Source organism: Nerophis ophidion, linkage group LG26 (assembly GCF_033978795.1).
Source record: "Nerophis ophidion isolate RoL-2023_Sa linkage group LG26, RoL_Noph_v1.0, whole genome shotgun sequence".
NCBI classification, from domain to species: domain Eukaryota; kingdom Metazoa; phylum Chordata; class Actinopteri; order Syngnathiformes; family Syngnathidae; genus Nerophis; species Nerophis ophidion.
The window spans coordinates 29,117,571-29,141,009 of NC_084636.1; the positions used below are offsets into that span (position 1 = coordinate 29,117,571).

A 23,439-nucleotide genomic window follows, 5' to 3' on the forward strand; every position below is an offset into this window, starting at 1 on the left:
GTCACCGATTCTGTTCATAACTTTTATGGACAGAATTTCTAGGCGCAGTCAAGGCGTTGAGGGGTTCCGGTTTGGTGGCCACGGGATTAGGTCTCTGCTTTTTGCAGATGATGTGGTCCTGATGGCTTCATCTGTCCGGGATCTTCAGCTCTCACTGGATCGGTTCGCAGCCGAGTGGGAAGCGACCGGAATGAGAATCAGCACCTCCAAGTCCGAGTCCATGGTTCTCGCCCGGAAAAGGGTGGAGTGCCATCTCCGGGTTGGGGAGGAGACCCTGCCCCAAGTGGAGGAGTTCAAGTACCTAGGAGTCTTGTTCACGAGTGGGGGAAGAGTGGATCGTGAGATCGACAGGCGGATCGGTGCGGCGTCTTCAGTAATGCGGACGTTGTATCGATCCGTTGTGGTGAAGAAGGAGCTGAGCCGGAAGGCAAAGCTCTCAATTTACCGGTCGATCTACGTTCCCATCCTCACCTATGGTCATGAGCTTTGGGTCATGACCGAAAGGATAAGATCACGGGTACAAGCGGCCGAAATGAGTTTCCTCCGCCGGGTGGCGGGGCTCTCCCTTAGAGATAGGGTGAGAAGCTCTGCCATCCGGGAGGAGCTCAACGTAAAGCCGCTGCTCCTCCACATCGAGAGGAGCCAGATGAGGTGGTTCGGGCATCTGGTCAGGATGCCACCCGAACGCCTCCCTAGGGATGTGTTTAGGGCACGTCCAGCTGGTAGGAGGCCACGGGGAAGACCCAGGACACGTTGGAAAGACTATGTCTCCCGGCTGGCCTGGGAACGCCTCGGGATCCCCCGGGAAGAGCTAGACGAAGTGGCTGGAGATAGGGAAGTCTGGGCTTCCCTGCTTAGGCTGCTGCCCCCGCGACCCGACCTCGGATAAGCGGAAGATGGATGGATGGATGGATAAAGGATTTTTAAATTGTTGCTATTTTTGGAATATTTTTGAAAAATCTCAACTTACCCATTGGCTTTATCTTGAAGTACCTAGAGGGGGGGGGGGTTGCCCACATCTGAGGTCCTCTCCAAGGTTTCTCATAGTCAGCATTGTCACTGGCGTCCCACTGGATGTGAATTCTCTCTGTCCACTGGGTGTGAGTTTTCCTTGCCCTTTTGTGGGTTCTTCCGAGGATGTTGTAGTCATTATGATTTGTGCAGTCCTTTGAGACATTTGTGATTTGGGGCTATATAAATAAACATTTATACCTCCAGGGGTACGCGTACCCCCATTTGAGAACCACCGCTATAAAGCATGTGTCTTATCTTTTGGCTTTTAGATAGAAATGTTTTAACACACATGTTGTTACAACATCCCAGAGAACAAAAGTGAACAAGAGCTGCGATATTTTTCAATTTCCCTTCTTTTTGAAGTTGTGTCGCAGCCTTTTGTTGTTAAAGCAGCCGAGGAAAAGACTGTTGAAATAAAACAATGTCAAGCCATTTCAAATTTATTTAAAAAAAAAAAAAAAAAGGTAAACTCACATTGTCTAGATTTCATGGATTAAAAAAGTCATCTATGCAAAAGAAGACGTGTAGGTCATACTTGGTATTAAAACATCTCAACCATCCAATCATTAAAAAAATTACCAAAAATGGCTTTGACATCCTTTTTTTTATACAAACTATGGAAAATGTTTCCAGTATGTTAGCTCTAATACACATCTTTTTTTTTTTTTTTTTTTACACAACTAGGCACATAAACCCGCGACTACCGCCGAAAAAAAACCGTCCCCGTCTCCAGTCTTGGTTTACAGTACATCTAGTTTGGGCAAAAGGTGCAGGGATTCCATGTAAAGAATGGAAAATACATGACTTCCTTTTTGGGGGTGGGATTAGTGAGTATTTTATGAAGAAAGCATGAACACTCAAGTCTTTCAAAGCCATCATGCTGACCTATTAGTTGGATAAGTCTTAAGAGTAGCAACTTTTTTGGTTAAAATCAACATTTTTTTCATTTTTTTTTTTTTTTATAATGTGACCTGTTACCTATAAAATTCAAGTGAAAAATAAATCTGGAAAAGCTAGCATGTCATAGTTATAAAGGCCTACTGAAACCCACTACTACCGAACACACAGTCTGATAGTTTATATATGAATGATGAAATATTAACATTGCAACACATGCCAATACGGCCTTTTTAGTTTACTAAATTGCAATAAAAAATTTTGCGCCAAAATATCCGGTTGAAACGTCTCGGTATGATGTCACGGATTGTCGACGACATTTTGTTCCAGCATCGTTCCCAGCTATTAGCTCGTCTGTTTTCATCGCAAAATTCCACAGTATTCTGGACCTCTGTGTTGCTGAATCTATTGCAATTTCTTCAATGGACAATGGAGACATCAAAGAAGAAAGCCGTAGGCGGACGGCTTTAGCAACACAAACACAGCCGGTGTTTCATTTTTTACATTCCCGAAAGATGACAGTCAAGCTTTACTATGGAACAGAGATGTCAAGCGAACACGGTTGGATTGGACCACACACACAAAGTACAGTGTATTATGCAGCGATCATTTCGAAAGATCGTGTTTCGAAGAGGGTCCCTTGCGAAGGGCATAGATGGGCATTGCCACCCTTCGTCGACGGGTGCTGAAGAAAGGTGAGGGGCCGACCTTCAGGTTGTACAGGTACGACCATATAATCTCACTAAAACACTAGTAACAGAATAAGCAGATAAGGGATTTTCCAGAATTATCCTAGTAAATGTGTCTAATTACATCTGAATCGCTCCCACTGCCCTCGTCTTGTTTCTTTTTTTCTAGTCCTTCACTCTCACTTTCCTCATCCACAAATCTTTCATCCTCGCTCAAATGAATGGGGAAATCGTCTCTTTCTCGGTCCGAATCGTTCTCGCTGCTGGTGACCATGATTGTAAACAATGTGAGGATGTGAGGAGCTCCACAACCCGTGACGTCACGCGCACATCGTCTGCTACTTCCGGTACAGGCAAGGCTTTTTTATTAGCGACCAAAAGTTGCGAACTTTATCGTCAATGTTCTGTACTAAATAATTTCAGCAAAAATATGGCAATATCGCGACATGATCAAGTATGACACATAGGGACCTGCTATCCCCGTTTAAATAAGAAAATCTCATTTCGGTAGGCCTTTAATGACTTTTTTAACACCTGTATGACAGTTTAAAATGTTACTTTAAACATGAGTTCATTAAAGGATTTTAAAGTCAATTTTTTTGCTTCATAGTGATGCAACAAATCTCATTGTACATTTTTATTTTATGTATTTCCTCAACACAATGTATTTTTCAATTGAATTGTACTTTGTTGATAAAAAACTGCTGTTTTATTTCCCTCCTTAAACCCACTGTAAGTCCCACGTTCCTTTTGTGGAAGTGAAAGTGCATACAAAAGTTGGTTGTACAGAAAAAGTGCCACATAGGGGCTGGTTGTGTGTACCATGCATCTCTGCATCGGGGGCAGCCTGTGATTTGGCACGTGTCCTCTCCCCCAGTAAGGCAAACAATGCAGAAAAGGGGGGGGGGGGAAGTGGGAGAGGGGAAATGTCATCACATCCAGGCTGTGGCACACACCCGCAGCAGATATGAAGAAAAGTCGACTTCAAAGAGTCATCAGTTCTTTTTTTTGGAGTTCAATAGTCTAGTCCGCTCATGAGGAAGATATGGCGCCGGAATCCCCTTTGTGCAGGATCCTGCGCAGGCCGGGAGACATGAAGTAGGGCCTGGAGGAGGACCCGTCGTTCCTCTCCAGGTCTTCACCTGAGGACCAGGGTCCAGCAGAAAAGCCAAGTAGAGAGAGCAGGACAAGCAGTGAAAGCGATGCAGAGGTTTGAGTCAGCAGTGAAATGGACTGAAACATGCGAGCGTTGGAGAAGACAGAAAAGACGCCGCATGCTTGGTGTTGAACTTGATGTCATGCCAAGTACCGTATTTTTCGGACTATAAGTCGCAGTTTTGTTTTATAGTTTGGGGGGTTGCGACATATAGTGACTTATGTGGGAAATTATTAACACGTTACCGTAAAATATCCATCCATCCATTTTCTAACGCTTATTCCCTTTTGGGGTCACGGGGGGGGGGGGGCTGGCGCCTATCTCAGCTACAATCGGGCGGAAGGCGGGGTACACCCTGGACAAGTCGCCACCTCATCGCAGGGCCAACACAGATAGACAGACAACATTCACACTCACATTCACACACTAGGGCCAATTTAGTGTTGCCAATCAACCTATCCCCAGGTGCATGTCTTTGGAAGTGGGAGGAAGCCGGAGTACCCGGAGGGAACCCACGCATTCACGGGGAGAACATGCAAACTCCACACAGAAAGATCCCGAGCCTGGATTTGAACCCAGGACTGCCGGAACTTCGTATTGTGAGGCAGACGCACTAACCCCTCTGCCACCGTGAAGCCCCCATAAAATATCAAAAAATATTATTTATCTCATTCGCGGAAGAGACACACACATGTCAGCAATCGTCACACACACACGTCAACTAATAAGAATTCGGCGCGGGAGGGTCATGGCAGAAGTGTATTGTGGGTAGTAGGCTGACCATATTCTGAAATCCCAAAAAGAGGACACATATATGCGTGCCAAGGCGGGCAGAGATGCCAAGGCCGTAGGTGGAAAATTTTCCAATGATACTTGAACTTGCTTTATAAATAATATATTTATTTAAATAAAACATTTTTTTCTCCTCTGTTGACACTATAACAAAATAAGTCACACTTATATTATGTAACATTCACAGTTTTGGAAAAAGTACTGAGGTAGCAATAGTCAAAATAACCCCTTGTGTATAATATACACATAAATAATGCATCAAAACAGGTTAATTATATTCAAACAAAAAACAGGTAAAGGCCCATTCTTTAAAATGTCTCTTCTCAGTCTAGTAGACCATTCTAATGTAAAAAAAAAATATATAAAAACATGCCTCAAAACATTTGAAACAAAAACAGATCTCCCGTCCAAAGGCAAAACCCAGTAACTCAATTTTGGTCAAAATGGAGCTGATAATAATTTTGGAGTTCCTAGGTGATATGCTTTACATTAGTGTATGCGATATTGTAATTTTTTCCGTAAGTAAGCTGTTACGCGCATAGCAGGACCTAGCAACTACCACATAACCGCGTAGACACGACAGAAAAACCTAGTATCTCAAGGGACCAATCGAAGCTTCTTTGTCAGTCGCCTTATTGTCTTTAATGAGACATTTGCACGAATGGGGGCCGACGGTCAACCTGATTATGCGATGTTATGGCGCGAGGGGATATTTGGAAGATTGGCCCAGGACGTTGCAAGCACCTTCATTAAATGTATTGTTCTTGATTCTTCCCCTTGCATACTCTTTTGGGCAGATAACTGTGGAGGTCAAAATAAAAACTGGACGCCCAATGTGCAAACACAGAATGGGGCCCACCCGAGATTGTGATCAAATATCTGGAGAAAGGGCACACGTTCATGAGAGCAGATTCAATCCATGGCTCAATTGGCAAGAAAATGAAAGCTCAAGAAAACATCTATACGTTTGATGACTTTGTAGATCTTTGTAAGACAGCATCAAGATGGATTGGTTTTCCTTTGTTTTCTCAAAATCAGCTAGAAGTGAGTTACTAGGTTTTGCCTTTGGACGGGAGAGATGTTCTCAGAGAATACACCATAGACTTCTTAAGTTTGTCTTGTATTTCTTGCACAGGATGTATTTAAGTCACCCAACAGCTCCAATGTGCGTCTATTTCCCGGACCAACACTTCCTGTCAACAGCGTCACTTCCCTAACTTCCCCGGAAGTCCCGCCCCCCCAGCCAAAGCCATTGGCTAACACCCCCGTAGCCAGCCGTTTTCAATATTTACAGCTAGAATTCACCAACTCGAAATATATATACGGTAAATTAACCCTGGACGTACATTGAAAATACACGCAACCCTAATTCAAAATGCCGGACCATTGAGGCATTTAAAAAAACCCGCCCGGACACCCCCGCAAAAGAGGACGTATGGTCAGCCTAATTGTGGGTCATGGAATGCTAACTGCTATATGCTACTGCCGTAACTATTAAAATGGATCATTTCATCTTTGGCGGTAACTTATAAAAACTGAGAAGGGCTGAACAAAAATGGCACCGAAAAGGAAATCATGTACTGCAGATTACAAGCTGGACCTAGTGAAATAATCAGCAGAAAACGACAAGAGGAAGCGGCGCATACCTTTGGAGTTGGCAGAGTTGTTTAGAAGCCGCATCGAGGAAGAAGATTTCATGGGATTTATCGATTAGGAGTTGTTGCGATCTGCTGCTCAGATCTTCACACGTTTGTTTTTTCATTCTCAGTCTGACCCGTTTATTTCCTGTTTTTGTCCATCACTATGGTTACACATCAGTCCACCTGTTAGTCTCGCCCCGCACACCTGCAACTAATTTTCACCCTCCTATTTAAGCTCACCTTTTCTGTGTACTCATTCTCGGATCCTAATTTGCCCACGCCCAACAGTGACGACTCTCATCATTCTATGTATGTATTTTCTCTCAAGCTCTCATGCTAAGGCCACTTTATTTTCCAGCTTTCATGCCGAATGTTTTTGTTTACTCTTTTGTGTCCTCGTACCAAGTTTTAGTTTTCCTTGTGTTTTATCCTAGCTTCCAGGCTAGCGTCTTTTGTTCACCTTTTCTCTTTACACCAGTGTTTTTGTTCATAGCCTTTTATTATTAAATAAATACCCTTTAACTTACCTTGTTGTGTTCATCGCTTCGACGCATCCCTGGAAAAACCACACCGGCATTACCATGCCGAAGAAGAGTCTTCACAGGAGTGACAGATTGTTTGGTAAACGTATAGCATGTTCTATATGTTATAGTTATTTAAATGACTCTTACCATAATATGTTACGTTAACATACCAGGCACATTCTCAGTTGGTTATTTATGCCTCATATAATGTACACTTATTCAGCCTGTTGTTCACTATTCTTTTTAAAATTGCCTTTGAAATGTCTATTCTTGGTGTTGATTTTATCAAATAATTTTCCCCCCAAAATGCGACTTATAGTGCGACGTATATATGTTTTTTTCCTTCTTTATTATGCATTTTCGGCCGGTGCGACTTATACTCCGGGGCGACTTATAATCCAAGAAATACGGTACTTGAAAAGAGGAGGTGGACTTACAGAAGCACAAGAACAAGGTGTCCACGCACATGGAGTAGACGTTAAAAAAGCCATGTGCAACCAAGAAGGCTCCAATGATCACCGTCTGGAAGAAAGCAACAAGCCACGATCAACAGATTCATTTTTTTGTCCTTTTTCATCCCAAAATAACACCTGTTATTTGTTTACTTTAAGTGTATGCTCACAAAAAGCTAAGCAAAAATACTCGTAATAAAAAATTTTTTTTTACAATTGAATTACATTTTTGACTGTTATACGTACAATATACAATCGAGTTAAATTAAAAATAGTTGTTTTTGCTCCTGGCTGACAGTGCTATTCATTTTTTGTTACATTTTTAATAAATTGTTTTTGTGTTTTCTTGAATTCCTTAACTCACTCTTTTGTGAATGTGAGTGTTTGTGTATTTTGTCGGTTTTATTTATTTTTTTACATTTTAATGACATTTATATTTGCTGTGTACACTGTATAACACTTAAATATTGCATTATTTTAGTGTGTGTTTTCTGTTGACTAAGTGTTATTTAACATTTTTTGTTACATTTATTCACTTATTTTTGTGTTTTCTTGCAAAGAACCCACCAGACTGATTTGAATGTGACAATGTTCATGTATTTTGTCAGTTTTATTTGATTTTTTTTACATTTTAATTACATTTATATTTGCTGTGTACACTGTATATTTCTTTAAACAATGTTTAACTTTTTTTAAACACTTATCACATTATTTTAGTGTGGCTTATTTGCTGTTGACGGAGTGTTATTAAATAAATATTTTTTTGGTGTTTTTGCCTTTTTTATATTTTGAAAATATTTTTGTATTATCTTTTTGTGCTTATTTGTGTTTTTCTGCAAACAACCCACCAAAGTGCTATGAATGTGACAATGTTTGTGTATTGTTTGGTCAGTTATTTTAATTTAACTGTTCATTTTTATTCAGTTTTTTTAACATTTGAACTAAATTTGTATGTACTGTGTGTACTGTATATTTATTTAAAACAAATGCGGGCTTTTTTTAAACACATGATCAATTATTTTAGTATTTATATATACACTTGCTGTGGTGCTATTCAACATTTTTTCTTACATTTTATAACATTTTTATTCACTTATTTTTGTGTTTTCTTGCAAAGAACTCACCAGACTGCTCGGTTGTGAGCGTTCATGTATTTTGTCGCAGTTTTATTATTTTTACATTTTAATTACATTTATATTTGCTGTGTTGAATGTACATTTCTTTAAAATTGTTTCCACTTTTTTAAACAGTTAAATATTGCATTATTTTAGTGTGGTTTCTTTGCGGTTGACTGAGTGTTTAACATTTTTTTTGTTGCATTTCTTATTGTTTTATTTTTGTGTTTTCTTGCGCTGTGAATGTGAGTGTTCATGTATTTTGTCGCAGTTTTATTTTTATTTTTACATTTTAATTACATTCATATTTGCTGTGTACACTGTACATTTCTGTAAAAATGTTTTCTCTTTTTTTAAACTTAAATATTGCATTATTTTAGTGTGGTGAGTTTGCTGTGGACTGAGTGTTGTTTAAAAAATTTGCTACATTTTTTATTCACTTATTTTTGTGTTTTCTTGCAAAGAAACCACCAAAATGCTAAGACTAAGACAGTATGTCAGTTTTAATATTTGTTACATTGTTTTTTTTTTGTTTACGTTTGTATGTGCTATGCATACACGTTATATTATGTTTTAATGTTCAAGTTTTTAAACGCGTATTATTTTTGTGTGCTGACAGTTATCTAACCTTGTTTTTAAATGCAAAATATTTTTGTATTATCTTTTTGTGCTTATTTGTGTTTTTCTGCAAACAACCTACCAAAGTGCCGCGAATGTGACAGTGTTTGTGTATTGTTTGGTCACAGTTTTAATACAGTATTTATAAAATTTTTTACACATTATTTTTAACATTTGAACTAAATATGTATTTGCTGTGTATACTGTATATTTATTTTAAAAAAATGTTGGCTTTTTTAAATACTTATATCGTATTATGTCAGTACTTATATACACAAATGCTGTAAATTGTTTGACAACAAGTTTTAAAATAAGGTACTTTTATTTAACTTTTTTGTTACATCCCTAAATATTTATATTCACCTTTTGATTCTTTTTTTTGTGTTTCACTGCAAAAAACCCAACTAAAAATGCTGTGAATCATTTAACATTTTGAGTGACAGTGGTCATGTTTTTCTTTTTGTCGCAGTTTTAATATTTATATTACATTTTAAATTATTTTGTGGTTTGATGCAAGCAAAAATAAATGGGAATCTTTTGACACTTGAACGACTGTAGTGATGTACTCTTTGGAATTGTTCTATTTTCCAAAAATATTTCTACTTGATTTTTACTTAAGTGTTTGCATGCAACACCAACATTCTGTGAATTGGTTAAAACTTGAGTGTTAATTATAAAATATTCATAAACTCCATTTTTATATATATATATATTTTTTTTTTGTTTAATTTTTTATTGCTAAAAACCACAAAAAGAATGCAAATAAAAACAAACGCCTCCATTAAAAACATACACTACCATTTCACTACTTACCACCATAGGGATCCAGAAGTAATTTAGTTTTGGACCATCTTCAACGGCTGCTAATTTATGAGTGAAGAAATAAAAGGCAAGAATACCTGGAGCACATTCAATCAAAACAGGTCAGAAGTCTTCTTAAATCAAATTATAGACATATATATAAAAGGTCATTTGATAACAATGTGTTTAAATTGGCAAGATGGGAGGAAAACATGTTTTTTTCTGCTGAAGTGGACTCACCTACACTTCCTGCAATGAGCAGTTTTCCCAGAAACAACAGGAATTCGGTCACTTTGTCGAGGACGGCCACCCTAAAAGCACAAAAACAAACCTGATGCATGGAAACAACTCGCCGACTATCACTGCTGCTGGAGAAATAGGAAATATCACATTTGGAAGTTTTTTTTTCAAGCGAAATAAACAACAAACATGGCTGCCGAATGTGATCCTCAATACCACTATCACTTAATTAAATATTGAATGTTATTAATTTATTAATTTTTCAAGTACAGTGTTTTTTTTTCCTAGATTCATGTTCAAACGTTGTGTAATGTTAAAGTGGCCAAAAGTATCAAATATACTTGTTAAATAAAACCACTGCCGTGATTTTAATTAATACTGAGGTTTACTACGCTACTGGATTTTAATGTTGGTCATTATGGTGGTACTTGGAGAGCCATGTGTTTTCTGAGGTGGTATTGGTGAAAAAAGTTTCCATCCATCCATCCATCCATCATCTTCCGCTTATCCGAGGTTGGGTCGCGGGGGCAACAGCCTAAGCAGGGAAACCCAGACTTCCCTCTCCCCAGCCACTTCGTCTAGCTCTTCCCGGGGGATCCCGAGGCGTTCCCAGGCCAGCCGGGAGACATAGTCTTCCCAACGTGTCCTGGGTCTTCCCCGTGGCCTCCTACCGGTTGGACGTGCCCTAAACACCTCCCTAGGGAGGCGTTCGGGTGGCATCCTGACCAGATGCCCGAACCACCTCATCTGGCTCCTCTAGATGTGAAGGAGCAGCGGCTTTACTTTGAGTTCCTCCCAGATGGCAGAACTTCTCACCCCTATCTCTAAGGGAGAGCCCCACCACACGGCGGAGGAAACTCATTTCGGCCACTTGTACCCGTGATCTTATCCTTTCGGTCATGACCCAAAGCTCATGACCATAGGTGAGGATGGGAACGTAGATCGACCGGTAAATTGAGAGCTTTGCCTTCCGGCTCAGCTCCTTCTTCACCACAACGGATCGGTACAACGTCCGCATTACTGAAGACGCCGCACCGATCCGCCTGTCGATCTCACGATCCACTCTTCCCTCACTCGTGAACAAGACTCCTAGGTACTTGAACTCCTCCACTTGGGGCAGGGTCTCCTCCCCAACCCGGAGATGGCATTCCACCCTTTTCCGGGCGAGAACCATGGACTCGGACTTGGAGGTGCTGATTCTCATTCCGGTCGCTTCACACTCGGCTGCGAACTGATCCAGTGAGAGCTGAAGATTCCGGTCAGATGAAGCCATCAGGACTACATCATCTGCAAAAAGCAGAGACCTAATCCTGCGGTCACCAAACCGGAACCCCTCAACGCCTTGACTGCGCCTAGAAATTCTGTCCATAAAAGTTATGAACAGAATCGGTGACAAAGGACAGCCTTGGCGGAGTCCAACCCTCACTGGAAATGTGTTTCGACTTACTGCCGGCAATGCAGACCAAGTTCTGGCACTGATCGTACAGGGAGCGGACCGCCACAATAAGACAGTCCGATACCCCATACTCTCTGAGCACTCCCCACAGGACTTCCCGAGGGACACGGTCGAATGCCTTCTCCAAGTCCACAAAGCACATGTAGACTGGTTGGGCAAACTCCCATGCACCCTCAAAAACCCTGCCGAGAGTATAGAGCTGGTCCACAGTTCCACGACCAGGACGAAAACCACACTGTTCCTCCTGAGTACCACTTAAATAGAAGATTAAGCTTCCCAATATGGCCCCCATACGGACCAGCATGTTAAATAAGCACAGGGAAAGTTATTGTCTTTTTAAAATACAACTGAGGTTTTTTAGCGCACAAGGCAGACATTAAAAATGTACTTTTTTGCAATGTCCTCTGTGGTGGACATGAGGGTGACCACTACAAACTACCATTACTACTTTTTCTTACAAAATGACAAAGGCTGTTGATGCAACAAGTGATGCATCTTCGGTTAGCCTAAACTACTTTTTGATGGCATTTAATTGTAAAATATATATTTTTTTAGTTACTCATTGCTTTGTGTCAACATGCTATTGGTGAGATTTGCTAATTCTGTGCCAAATATTTACTCCGTGAAGAAAAGAGAACAAGTGGCCTGAGATGGTCCTAAAAACACATTTTAAACAGTTCAATCAATATGTGCATGATCAGGTTTGGTGTTAGATAAAAAGACGTAACATAAGACATGTTTATTTAGATATCGTTAACAAGCAAATGCAAGTAGCCTGGTACACACACACACACACACACACACACACACACACTTGTATGTTACCTTTTTGCAACCTCCAAAAAATGCCTAACTCTAAGATTAAAATAAAAGTCGTTCTTTTACTCAATGCAAGTTAAAATTTTACAAGGAAAACTGAACATTTTGGCAATTTTATGAAAAGAGTCGTAATTTTACTCGACAAAAGTCACAATTTTAGAAGAACATTTTAAACATTGATGCACTGCTATAATAATCAGAATTTTACTTGACAAAATTTACACAAGTCATAGCGACCCCAAAAGGGAATAAGCGGTAGTAAATGGATGGATGGATAATTTTACAAAAAATATTTCAGTAATTTACAAGAACAACAAAAAGATGGCTATATTGTGAAAAAAAAATCAGAATTTTATACGACAAATGTCATAATTTTGCATTAAAAAGTAATACTTTTATGAGAAAATATTGCAGTATTACAGAAACGATATGAGAATTTTTTCCCAATTTAATAAGGAAAAAGTCAACACATTGTGAGAAAAAGACTGCTTTTAGTTCATAATTTTTTGGGGATTTTTTGTTTGTGATTGTTTTTTAATCTTCATTATTTACTTGAAGTTATTACGGTATCTCTCTCTCTCTCTCATTATATATATCTCATATAAATGTATATATATATATATTTTTTTAAATACATTTTGACCAAAGGGGGCATATTTCAATTTCTTACACACACTTGTTATTACATATGTTGGCCAAAGGGTGAGCACTTCAAAATTTTACACACACTTGTTATTTCATATGTTGACCAGAGGGGGAGGGAGCACTTTTAAAACCGACACAGTCAATTTGAATAATCTCTCCTTTTTGGGACCACCCTAATTTTGATAGATTTCCCCACCAGGAGTACAAATGAGATATTCTCTATTAGATGCAATGGTTTTCAGTATTGGGACCATGATTTCGGTGCTAACTTGTTCACCGGTCCTCAAATAGAAGGAAATTTTCGTTGTAGATGTCTCAAAAAGGGTAGGAATACAAGAACACACACACAAGCGATGGTAAGGCCTTTTCTCACCTAATAATATTTCTCATCAAGAGGAAGAAAGCATTCTTGGAGGACGTGCAGAAGTTCTTTCCATATATTGCTATCTGTAGAAAAAGGCATATATGAACAAACTTGGATGTAAATGGAAACTAATGCCTCTAAATACTACTTGTGCCATTAGTAAAAACATCAATACGCTCACCATGATGTATGCATTCTTGTTGATGAACTTGATGAAACGTTCTAGGCACCAGAAGCAGCATTTGAGGCAGCATAGCACGTAGCGAGCATATGCATTTTGGGACTCTGCGATAAACAAAACAACCCAGTCAACGGAATAGTGCCTTTTTCAGCTGGCCTTTACACTTTTTGTTGGGTTAACAAGGTCAACCGTGGTGCGTTTGCTCCGCTAATGTGGTTAATGTGGCCAAGTGTGAACCCTGCTGTGCACCAAACAGAGTTTCTTAAAAAGACATTTCTGAAGCTTTTCGTGAACTATAAATATAAAAATAACCGACTTATTTGACACAACACACACACACACTGGCAACCACAGACTGGTAGTACATACACAAGAGGTTTTTTTTTTACAGATGTTAAAGGAGCACATCCTCCTCAGGAAGTACAGCCTGCTCTGTCCTTTCCTGTTCAAGAGGTCCGTTTTTAATAGTCCAGTCCAGCTTATTGTTCACACATGTCGCTTTTTGATCCTTTGATGTCTGCGCTATCCTATCATTTCCGTTAGAAACGCTACAATTTTCTATTGGCTTTCAATGTCACCTGATAAAAAAGTCAAAGGTCAGAGTAGCCATCTTGTTTTTCCATTTTGCCTGAGACAATGTGCTCTACAAACATTTCCCTCTGAAGCTTTGCATCATCGTTGTTGAGCCCTGAAGAAGCTTTGTTTGTAAGTGTATCCAATATATTACGTTTGTGCAAGTTCATTAATGTTACTTGTTACAATATATAAGATAATGCTAAAGATTAACATTCCAGTCTTTGTGCAACATAACTGCTAATTTTCCTATGTATTTTGATTTAATGTAAACATTGATCACACATTTCATGCATATAAGAACAAGTCTTTTATATGTCTTGCAGTTTCACAATATAAAGAGTCTTCTGGCGTGTAAACTTTGTGACAAAGACCAACAGTAAACTTTAAAATTACTTTGTCTACGTCATCATTCGCTTGAACGTCTAGGATCAGTGTTTAGCTATCTGTCACTTTGTGCATTCACGTACACGTGGGACAGAATACCAAGCGTTGGATTGTGCAAACCCCTAAGGAGGAACAAGAGCTGGGTTTAGACCACTGTGTTAGTTTTTACCCCTCAGTCGCAAAAGATTGCAGTAAGTAATGTTGCTTCTCATGTAGAGCTCAAAAAGAGGCAAGCATCCAGCCAGAGGAGACAGAGATGCTGTTGACACTTAGTGTTAAGCACTTCAATATTTGGCTTTTGAGATGGAATAAAAGTATCAGTCGGCTTACCTTTGTTTATCAATCAATGTCAATCAATGTATTTTATTTCGGCAATCTTCACATAAAACAAAGAACAACAACAAGAAAAAAAAAAACACTCATTTGAGCAATGATTGAGCCGAAAGGGTGTAGGTTGAAGCAACGCTTATATAAACCTACCCCATCACAACAAGAACAAGGTTCAAAATATATAAAATCTAAAACATGCTTCACTTATATTACTTTTTTTTTAAACAATATATAAGCAACATATATGTAGCACACGTCTCATATACAGTTTAACATTTAAATCAAACATACATTTGTACACATATATATATATGTATTATACATACACAATTTATTTAAATTCCATATAAAGTGGTAATATATATACATTTTAATATAACCTATATGTATAATTATGAAATCATAAATTGTATTTATATATATATTATTGTCTTTCTAAAACAATGTTTGCTCTTCTTTCTTATATTTACTAATGATAAATGATTTAAAAAGCTTTTTAAACTGGTTTATGTTGGTGCTGTGTTTTATTTCATCCTTTAAACAGTTCCATATTTTAACCCCTGCTATTGTTATACTCATTCCTTTCTGCGTTGTTCTACAATATTGGATCTTAAAAAGTAGTTCTCCTCTTAAATGATATTCCCTACTCTTTGTAAAAATCTTCTCTGTAACCCTGTTGGAAGTAAATCTTTACTTGCTTTATAAATCATTTGGGCAGTCTTGAGTTGGATGAGATCTGGTAGTTTTAAATCAAATGTTTTTATAAATAATCCATTAGTGTGTTCTCGGGGTCCTGTGTTATGTATCAGTCTGATGGCCCTTTTTTGCATTATGAATAGTGGTTGGATGTTCGTCCTGTATGTATTTCCCCAAACTTCTAGACAGTAACTCAAATATGGTAAAACAAGTGTACAATAAAGAGTGTGTAATGTTTTTTTGATTAAGAATGTGCCTTGTTTTACCAGGACAGCAATACTTCTCGCTCAACAGCTCTACCTAAGCGGTTAGCCCTTTTGCTTACCTTGGCGGTTTGCATTTCTGCTCTCATGTCAGGGATTCTTAACCTTTTTGACTTGATTGATTGAAACTTTCATTAGTAGATTGCACAGTACAGTACATATTCCGTACAATTGACCACTAAATGGTAACACCCGAATACATTTTTCAACTTGTTAATCAATTCTTGGGGCCCAACTTTCTACGACAGAGGGACCTGGGGCCCACTCAATGTTGCTACTGAATTGGTCAACTTACTCTTCCTTAGTGATAGCACTTCAATATTTGGCATTTGAGATAGAATAAAAATATCGGTTGGCACATACTTGTTTACGCTCAACAGCTCTACCTTAGCGGTTAGCCCTTTTGCTTACCTTGGCGGTTTGCATCTCTGCTCTCATGTCAGGGATTCTTAACCTTTCTGACTTGATTGATTGAAACTTTCATTAGTAGATTGCACAGTACAGTACATATTACGTACAATTGACCACTAAATGGTAACACCCGAATACATTTTTCAACTTGTTTAAGTCGGGGTCCACCTTAATCAATTTTTGGGGCCCAACTTGCTACGACAGAGGGGCCTAGGGCCCACTCTATGTTGATACTGAATTTGTCAACTTACTCTTCCTTAGTGATACCACTTCAATATTTGGCATTTGAGATAGAATAAAAATATCGGTTGGCACATACTTGTTTACGCTCAACAGCTCTACCTTAGCGGTTAGCCCTTTTGCTTACCTTGGCGGTTTGCATCTCTGCTCTCATGTCAGGGATTCTTAACCTTTCTGACTTGATTGATTGAAACTTTCATTAGTAGATTGCACAGTACAGTACATATTCCGTACAATTGACCACTAAATGGTAACACCCGAATACATTTTTCAACTTGTTTAAGTCGGGGTCCACGTTAATCAATTCTTGGGGCCCAACTTTCTACGACAGAGGGGCCTGGGGCGCACTCAATGTTGATACTGAATTTGTCATCTTACTGATTGATTGATTGATTGAAACTTTTATTAGTAGATTGCACAGTACAGTACATATTCCGTACAAATGACCAATAAATGGTAACACCCGAATACGTTTTTTAACTTGTTTAAGTCGGGGTGCACGTAAATCATTTCACTGTACTTTTCCTTAGTTTTAGCACTTCAATATTTGGCATTTAGATAGAATAAAAATATCGGTCGGCTCACCTTTGTTTACGCTCAAGAGCTCTACCGTAGTGATTAGCAGCTTTTCTTACCTTCAAGAGCGTTACCTTAGTGGTTAGCATATCTGCTCTTATGTCAGGGGTTCTTAAACTTTTGGACGTTCTACGACAGAGGGGGTTGGGGCCTACTCAAATGTTGATATTAAATTTGTCATCTAACTCTTGGGATCCACAGTCTCCCATGCCAACAACCTTGATGCAGAAATTGACATACGCATTGGAAGGGCATCGTCAATTTTCAGCAAATTGAGAAAGCGTGTCTGGCACAACAAGAACCTTTCTTTGCTCCTCACGGTACGTGTATACAATAAGTGTACTTAGTACCCTACTATGCACACCTAAGCCATGGACAACAAACCACAGAATCGCCTTAACGCATTTTACTCACGCTGCTTTCGTTCAATACTGGGCGTTTGCTGGAAGGACCATGTCACCAACTCACTCACTACAGAAAACAGGCTCCAGTGACCGGTACACAATTCTTCGCCAACGCCATCACAGATGGACCAGTCACAGTCATCGTATGGATGAATGACGCTCGCTTCCCCAAACTGTTATTGTATGGCGACTGCGCAAACAAGTACGTCCCCGCCTACGTTCTAAAGACGTAATCAAGAGGGACCTGAAATATTTCTCCATCAACGCTGACAACTGGGAGGTTCTTGCAAGAAGTGAAAGATCCAACTGGCGTGTAGCAATCAACAATGGCTGCAGAGTCTCTCAAGAGCAGGGGTGCCCATTACGTCGATCGCGATCGACTGGTCGATCTCGGAGGGTGTGTCAGTCGATCTCCAGCCAGGCATTAAAAAATAGACATAAAAATGAGCAATCATCAATCATACCAAGACTTCACTTTCGTCAGTTGTTTGACATTCTCGGCACCCGAGGATCTTGTGAGATGACGCTGGCTGCTGCGAGCTCATATTTAAGAAAAAAATCACTAACAGGGCGGACGCAGAGAAACACATTTTATTTCTAGAGACTCCGTACCTACTGTCAAAACTCTAAAGACCGACTGCACAGTTCCTGTCTTCACCATAAAAGACCTGTTTCATCCTGCCTGTGCTAACAAAATAAGAGTCTCAGAAAGCTAGCGTGCACAAGCTAGCAAGCTACGGAGTTTGATGCCAATGTATTTCTCCCCCGCCCTCAGCGACCGCTTTCTCACTTACTTGCCCACCCGCACAGTCACTGACGTCACTCACCTGCTGCCAGACATTAAAGGGCCACACACATATGCTACTCTCATAACAAAGCGTTTAAAAACGAGTATGCAAGTTGGACAAATGAGATGCCAAATCCAACCACTTTCATGTGGTATTGGACAGAAAGGAGGACTTTTTTTTTCCTCCATTTGAAAATGCGGATGTTATCAGCACCACTGTCTAATTCCAATCAATGCAAGTCATCAGAATCAAATACACCAACTTATATTCTTGTCTTCATGAAAGAAAGGAATCTATGTGTGTTAAACATGCTTGTATTATCATTAAACACCATTAACTTGTTAACAAAAATGTCTCTTTCATAAATAAATAAATATAAATTATAAATAGGAATGAGGTACATCTCCTCGACTTGGTCAATTGAAAAGTAGCTCGCCTGCAGAAAAAGTGTGAGCGCCCCTGCTCAAGAGGCATACGAGTCATTCTTGGAAGAGAGACACGCTTTAAACGGGAAGCAGTTTGTTGCATGCGACAGGAACGACCATAGTAGTAGTAGTACTTTTGATTTTAATCATACTATCAATCAATCATAAATCAATGTTAATTTATATAGCCCTAAATCACAAGTCTCAAAGGGCTGCATAAGCCACGACGACATCCTCGGTTCAGAGCCCACATAAGGGCAAGGAAAAACTCACAACCCAGTGGGATGTCAATGTGAATGGCATCTATATTAAGACATCTATAATACTAATTTTTCAGACTATAAGTCACAGTTTTTTTCATACTTTGGCTGGGGGTGCGACTTATACTCAGGAGCGACTTATGTGTGAAATTATCAACACATTACCGTGAAATATCAAATAATATTATTTAGCTCATTCACGTAAGAGACTACACGTATAAGATTTCATCGGATTTAGCAATTAGGAGTGACAGATTGTTTGGTAAAGGTATAGCATGTTCTATATGTTATAGTTATTTGAATGACTCTTACCATAATATGTTACGTTAACATACCAGGCACCTTCTCAGTTGGTTATTTATGCCTCATATAACGTACACTTATTCAGCCTGTTGTTCACTATTCTTTATTTTAAATTGCCTTTCAAATGTTTTATTCTTGGTGTTGGGTTTTATCAAATAAATTTCCCCCAAAAAAGCGACTTAAACTCCAGTGCGACTTATTATGTTTTTTTCCTTCTTTATTATGCAATTTCGGCAGGTGTGACTTATAGTCCGGAGCGACTTATACTCCGAAAAATACGGCAAATAATGATATGTATTTATATATCACATACACCTTAGGCTCAGGTCATTTTTATTAGAATAAGTACTAAAAAATGTATTTACATTTAAGTTTTGCTAAAAATAAACTCAATTAATATAGCATGTTTGTTAATTAACCTTTCTTAAATAGTCAATTCAATTAAAGTGCAAATAAAAACACAGCTTCAACACATTAGCTCCAGACTTCTGTTCCTTTGATATTTCTATTACTGCCACAATCGGTAAAAAAAACGGTACCACTGTGGCCCACACGGACGACAGCTGAGAAACACATTTTTGATGTGCCTCTTCTGGATGCTTGCGGCCCAACAATGGCCCTATGGTTAAGAAACACTGTTCTATAGTGTGTAGTATAGCATGTATCGCTATTTCTCGTCCTCCAGTAATAACGATGCTTAAAAATACTATTAAAAACCTAGTTAATTTGTCGACGTGGAGGCGAGGATTGCTGATTTAGTGGCTTTGCACTTTATAGTCGCTGTCAATTTGCAGGGACGCAGCTAAAATGTGTCATTAACATGAATTATTACGATATAACAATAGTTGAAGCTCTATCGTCGGCCAAACTCATTTCACATATCGTCTGTATCGCGCAAAATTAATTGAAACACGCCAAAGTGCCCACTAAGCAACTTTTTTAAATTTTTGGTCTGCCTCAAAAGTAGTAGACCAGAGCCTAAAATAAGTTCCATCTTACTTTTCAGTTTGTGGTCCAGGTACTCGAGGACAATGCGGATCATTTGTACCACAGAGAGGATGAAAGCACCAAAGGCCAGCGAGCCAGTGTGATAACTGCAACACAGAGGAAATTTGCCGAGGCACATTTCCATGAACATTTTATAGTTACATATGAGGTCCCACTTTCATCAACTCACCGTATCGCCCTGCTGAAAGACGAGAAGAGCGGGCAGGCGGGGATGTCTTCCGGCTTCCTCAGGGCCCAGTAATAGGATGCAAAGGCGCCGGCCAGCGTGCACTGGCCCAGCGCGATGGTAAAGTTGACCAACCACAGGAAGGCGAACAGATTACACAGGTGGAAGAGAACGATGTAGCGTTCGTCGCCGTAGAAGGCGAACGAACACTGTGATCCGGGACATTCGCTGGGGATTTCGGTTGTGTTGAACGTCTTGAAGGGCGAGAATGAGGAAAGTGTCAAGTGTCATCGAGGACTGCGGAAACAGAGAATGAATGGGAGTCTAACCTGTGGAATGCATATGACGTTGTTATGAACGCACTTGTCTGTAGACGTCACCTTGTACACGGGGATACCGGAGGATGCTAGCATACTGGAGGCAAACTCATTAAGGTGGATACACCAAGAAAAAAACTAATTTACAACTGTGTTTGGCTTTTTTTGTGATGGGTAGAACCAATAAATGATGTTTTATCTACAGTATTGGAGATGAGTCACTTGACTATTGGAACTTCAGGACTGTAAGCTGCTACTGTTTTTCCCCACACCTTGAACCCTGCATTTATAAAATGCTTGCTATCAGGGATGTCTCCAAAACAACATTTTTGGTCTCTGATCACGACCCGATTAAAAGTTCCATTCAGATACTTTGATAATAAATCTATAAAACTGAGCAGGTAACTAAAGTGACCACAGCAGATACTTTTTAAAAGTGTATCTTATCAAATTTAGAATTTGCTAGTGCACAGTAACAAAAATAAGGCAAAAATTACTATCTACTCCCATTTTTGCACTTAAAAAGCCTTACTGTATCCTGAGGCACACTCCCTGAGTTTGTAAACAGTAACAAATAACCCCCAAAAATATTTTCTAGTAAAAATAAGAAATATCAACCAACATTTAATTACTTTAGTACCGTTTATACACTGATACTATACTGGGTATTGATAGTATTGACAATTAAGACTTTAGTGGCGAGCTTCTTGTGTCGTCATACTTAGTATGTGTGGACATTTATTTTTCTCCAGTTCTCCAGTGATAATGTTAGATGGAAGAAACTTTTATTTCCCGCCATGGTGGTGAGGATTGGTACAATAGAAACAGTTCCTAAACGACGTGGCTTGCTCTCAAAGTGGACCCTCTGTTCTGGAATTCCTGCACACATCTCCTGCATGTGTGTAACAATGTAATTGTGTCTCCCTGAGTGTGCATCACATTTGAAGGAGAGTACAATCTTTAGCCATGTAAATACTCGGACATAGCTGCTGTAAAGATCGGCGAAGCCCGGCAGTTCTTAGGCGATCAGTTCAAAAAAGGCAAAATATTCAGATCCCGATCATGGGATGGGACTGCTCTGCTTGCTATGCTAATTTATGGAGCTTCACATGCCATCAATAAATTTAGCCTCACTACACCGGACCAATAAATGTGTCAAACGGTATTTAACAAAGCAAATACTGCAATTTCCGGCTATGGAGTGCACCAGTTTTTAACCTGCACCCTCCAAATTTTTGGAAATATATTTTGTCCTTATATTGGGCACACACATCGGTTAGCCGCGGATGTACACCTTCAAAGATGAAATATTTACACAGGTGCTTTAACAAATTAAACGCTTGTAACACACTTACAGCCTACCATAGAGCACTGTCTTTTGTCATCTATATGTCTAATATATATTCTGTTCAAAGTGTACAAAACTTGACTAAAATATGGACTTTTGTCAAAGCTAGAGCCCATGCTGCCCTTGTGTCACCTCAGGGCAGCACAGTGGAACAGGGGTTAGTACGTGTGCCTCACAATACGAAGATCCTGGGTTCGATCCTGGGCTAGAGATCTTTCTGTGTGGAGTTTGCATGTTCTCCCCATACCCTCGATTGGCAACACTAAATTGGCCTAGTGTGTGAATGTGAGTGTGAATGTTGTCTATTTGTGTTGGACCTGCGATGAGATGGCGACTTGTCCAGGGTGTTCACTGGCTTCCGCCTGAATGCAGCTGATAGGCTCCAGTAGCCCTCTGTCACCCCAAAAGGGATGGATATAGCCCATTTATATATACATTATTAATTGAGAAATTTGCTTCACTGCACAAACCTTTTGATTAGCCGACCCTGTTCAAGAACTAATTACGTTCATAAATCGACGTTCCACTGTACTTGTTAATAAATGACCATTTGGTCAAAGACAGCTGCGGTTTCCTTTACACTCCAAATTATTAGTTAAAAAAATTAACTTGCCAGTCTTCAATTATCGCCTGTTTTCAAGAAACGGCCCTTCCTCTTTGCAGTTGAGGTAAATGCGTGTACGGTTAATTACATCCGTATATAAGTACTAATACCAAAAGGATACATCGCTGTGACTGCAAAATAAGCGATGCAAACAAAAATCAGGAAGAAGGTGAAGATGGGGTAGAGGAGAGCCGTCATGACGTATCCTACGGCCCTGAAAAAAACAACACAAGAGATACATCATCAAATGCCGTGTTCAGCATGAATGACAACAACTACCAACCTGCTTCCCTCCTTCAGCAGCTCGATAGCGATTTGGATCCGCTGCCTCAGGAAAATCAGCACAATCAAAATGATGACCTCGATCACGGCCAGCAAGATCACTTTAGCACAAGAGGACCCATTTGAGATCATTTTGTTTGCGTACGAGTTGAAGAAGCAGTAGAGTTGCTACATACTGAAGATGAGCCACGTCTGGCTGAGCTGAAGGTAAACGTTGAAGTCTGTCTGCAGGCCAATGTCAGAGATGGTGACGCTGGCGTCCGGCGTCTTGCTAAGCCTGCTGTACTCCCAGTAGCAATGGCCAATTCCTGACGTGAAAGAAACAACACATTGCTCACTACTAAGAAGTGGCCACTGTGCCAAGTGATCTGATGTGGTTAAATACAGTCCCACACAGAGTGAGGGCGGCCCTTTTTGTTTCGCCAATTCTGTTACATCTTCCTAAGGCGCAACAGGCAAACCTCCATTGACTTAATTGGTTCCTGAACACTCCCGTCCAAAGGCAAAACCTAGTAACTCACTTCTAGCTGATTTTGAGAAAACAAAGGAAAACCAATCTATCTTGATGCTGTCGTACAAAGATCTACAAAGTCATCAAACGTATAGATGTTTTCTTGAGCTTTCATTTTCTTGCCGATTGAGCCATGGATTGAAT

The 23,439-nt window shown here is 39.6% G+C and overlaps 2 protein-coding genes across 5 annotated transcripts in view; one reads left to right on the forward strand and one right to left on the reverse strand.

Moving 5' to 3' along the window:
- Positions 1–1,465: 1,465 nt before the first annotated feature.
- The window catches only part of slc44a5b (solute carrier family 44 member 5b), an 87,029-nt gene continuing 65,055 nt past the window's right edge, over positions 1,466–23,439 (reverse strand). For all 4 annotated transcript variants that reach the window (XM_061887792.1, XM_061887794.1, XM_061887793.1 and 1 more), the window contains 12 exons: positions 22,961–23,092; positions 22,786–22,885; positions 22,624–22,716; positions 20,563–20,647; positions 20,237–20,487; positions 20,059–20,153; positions 13,404–13,507; positions 13,232–13,305; positions 9,939–10,009; positions 9,711–9,796; positions 7,150–7,234; positions 1,466–3,742 (listed from right to left, as the gene is read on the reverse strand). In XM_061887792.1, the coding sequence (XP_061743776.1) occupies positions 3,633–3,742; positions 7,150–7,234; positions 9,711–9,796; positions 9,939–10,009; positions 13,232–13,305; positions 13,404–13,507; positions 20,059–20,153; positions 20,237–20,487; positions 20,563–20,647; positions 22,624–22,716; positions 22,786–22,885; positions 22,961–23,092 (1,286 nt within the window). In that variant the 3' untranslated portion in view covers positions 1,466–3,632. The remainder of the gene's footprint in view (positions 3,743–7,149; positions 7,235–9,710; positions 9,797–9,938; positions 10,010–13,231; positions 13,306–13,403; positions 13,508–20,058; positions 20,154–20,236; positions 20,488–20,562; positions 20,648–22,623; positions 22,717–22,785; positions 22,886–22,960; positions 23,093–23,439) is intronic.
- ptgfr (prostaglandin F receptor (FP)) overlaps positions 13,815–23,439 on the forward strand; it is a 131,694-nt gene continuing 122,069 nt past the window's right edge. Inside the window, exons 1-2 of the mRNA XM_061887796.1 lie at positions 13,815–14,108; positions 17,081–17,199. The gene's annotated coding sequence lies outside the window, so the exon portion shown is untranslated. The remainder of the gene's footprint in view (positions 14,109–17,080; positions 17,200–23,439) is intronic.